This window comes from Eptesicus fuscus, chromosome 3, assembly GCF_027574615.1.
Source record: "Eptesicus fuscus isolate TK198812 chromosome 3, DD_ASM_mEF_20220401, whole genome shotgun sequence".
Lineage (NCBI taxonomy): Eukaryota > Metazoa > Chordata > Mammalia > Chiroptera > Vespertilionidae > Eptesicus > Eptesicus fuscus.
The window spans coordinates 104,006,343-104,008,523 of NC_072475.1; the positions used below are offsets into that span (position 1 = coordinate 104,006,343).

At 36.6% G+C, this 2,181-nt stretch overlaps 1 protein-coding gene across 1 annotated transcript; it reads left to right on the top strand.

Moving 5' to 3' along the window:
- Window positions 1–1,481: 1,481 nt before the first annotated feature.
- Window positions 1,482–1,937, top strand: LOC103302131 (ubiquitin-conjugating enzyme E2 W-like). Its single transcript, XM_054712377.1, has one exon. The coding sequence runs from the start codon at window positions 1,482–1,484 to the stop codon at window positions 1,935–1,937; it is 456 nt and encodes a 151-aa protein (XP_054568352.1).
- Window positions 1,938–2,181: the final 244 nt, after the last annotated feature.

A 2,181-nucleotide genomic window follows, 5' to 3' on the forward strand; every position in this document is an offset into this window, starting at 1 on the left:
TCTATTTTCCAAGCAAATGTCACCCCATGCACTGGTAGTTTTCTTACATCTGATAGTAAGTATTGTCGGACCAGGAGGATGTCCTACCTCAACAGGCACACACTCAGTGCGCACTCAGTCGATTCTTCCTATGCTTCTCAAAAAGCCCAGTATTGAATTACAAAAAGTACTAAGCCTTTCCTGGAAGACTGCTGAAAACCACGTGGAATATTTTACCCTACAATGTGGTTGCGATTTAATGGCCCTGCCTTAAAAAATATACAGTTGTTAGACAAACCCTGCTCATTGTCTTGTTTTACCAGCAAACCCTGGCACACATGTTTTACAGAGGCAAAATGGAATTCATTACCACTGAGGGGCAAGAGAGTTGTCGTTAAAGTCAGCTGTACTTTGGGTAGAATCAGTGAGCAAAAGGTAAACTTTTCAGTATTTTTTTATACTAAAGGATAAATAACTCTTTAGTATAGTCAAATGTAGTTAAAGTCAAGTCCTGATTATTAAATCTGAACCAAAATAAAGAGAAGTTACCCTGAATCATAAATATATTATTTGCTTATAAAATCATCCCAAATTTCCCATAAATAAATTGAAAAGCTGCCACTAAACAATGCAGAGAGGAGTCAAGATACATGGAGTAGGTAGCTTAGCTTTTACAGGTGTTAGGGTGTGGGCATAAAGGGAGTGGTAAAATCAAGGGTAACTACTTAAGGTTTCTACTTAAGCAACTATGTAGATAGTGGGGTGCCATTTACTAAGTGGGAGGAACAGGATTTGGGAGACAAGAGTGATGAAATGAAAAATTCAGTTTGGATGTAAAGGAAGTCTTTAGATGTTTAAGTAGCAATATCAAATGAGCAGTTTAACATGTGAGCCTGACCCTTGTGGGAGAGACATGGGACGGAGATTTAAGTTTGTTAACTGTCAGCAGTAATTGAGGCTATCTCTCAGGGAAGGGGTAGGTAGACCAGAGAAGAACATGTAGGACAAATCCTTGTGTAACTCAAACAAATTTAGAGGTTCAAGAGATATCTTGTGATGTTGACCTGTTACACATCACATTACTGACTTTGCATTTAGAGCTTATATTCTGCTAAATAGGCTCTCTTATTAGTTCTAGTAACTTTTGGAGTCTGTTGTATTTTCTATGTAGGTAATCATAGTGTCTGAAAAAAGATAAGCATTTTCTGATCATTATATTAATCACTTCCTTCTAAGTTTTCTTATCTTATTGAAGACACTAGCAGCTGTAGGACAATAATGTGGAAGGTTGTCTGAAGCTTCACTATTGAATATAAGTGCTATAGCTATTTGGAAGATACATTCTTTTTTTTTAGGTTAAAAAGTTCTCTTCTATTTCCAGTTTGCTAAGTATCTTTCATTATTTTGTTTTTTAAAACTTTTAAGATTAAAGTAGAACACAGAAAGAAAAGGGCACGGTGATAGTCTGCTAATGGCTCCTAAAGATATGTTCAGATTCCATCATGGCATCAATGCAGAAACAACTGCAGAAAGAACTGTTGGCTTTGCAAAATGACCCACCTCCTGGGATAACTTTAAATAAAAAGTGTGTTCAAAGTTCAATTACACAATGGATTGTAGACATGGAAGGTGCACCAGGTACCTTATGTGAAGGGGAAAAATTTCAACTTCTATTTAACTTTAGTAGTCAATATCCTTTTGACTCTCCTCAGGTCATGTTTACTGGTGAAAATATTCCCGTTCATCCTCATGTTTATAGCAATAGTCATATCTGTTTATTCATTCTAACAGAAGACTGGTCCCCAGCGCTCTCAGTTCAGTCAGTTTGTCTTAGCATTATTAGCATGCTTTTCACCTGCAAAGAAAAGAGACGACCACCAGATAATTCTTTTTATATTCGAACGTGTAACAAGAATCCAAAGAAAAGAAAATGGTGGTATCATGATGATACTTGTTGATGCCACTATTATCAGCCTCCTAACAGAAGGTAGTTCTACTGAGAAAATGAGCACTTTGATCATTCAGTCTTTGAACTTTAACCTTTGACTGGAAGTGACCAATAGGCAATGAAGTCTCTACTTCCTTTTACTGCATTTTTACTCATGTGCATTCTGGGCGCATGTTGATCGCTCATTCAGTCCAAGCAACTGACATGTTTTTATTAGTCATACAGTATTAATGCATGGAAATGTCAAATATAAT

Bases quoted from the DNA above. Each gene is read 5' to 3' on its own strand.
- LOC103302131 (XM_054712377.1), top strand. From the start codon at position 1,482: ATGGCATCAATGCAGAAACAACTGCAGAAAGAACTGTTGGCTTTGCAA.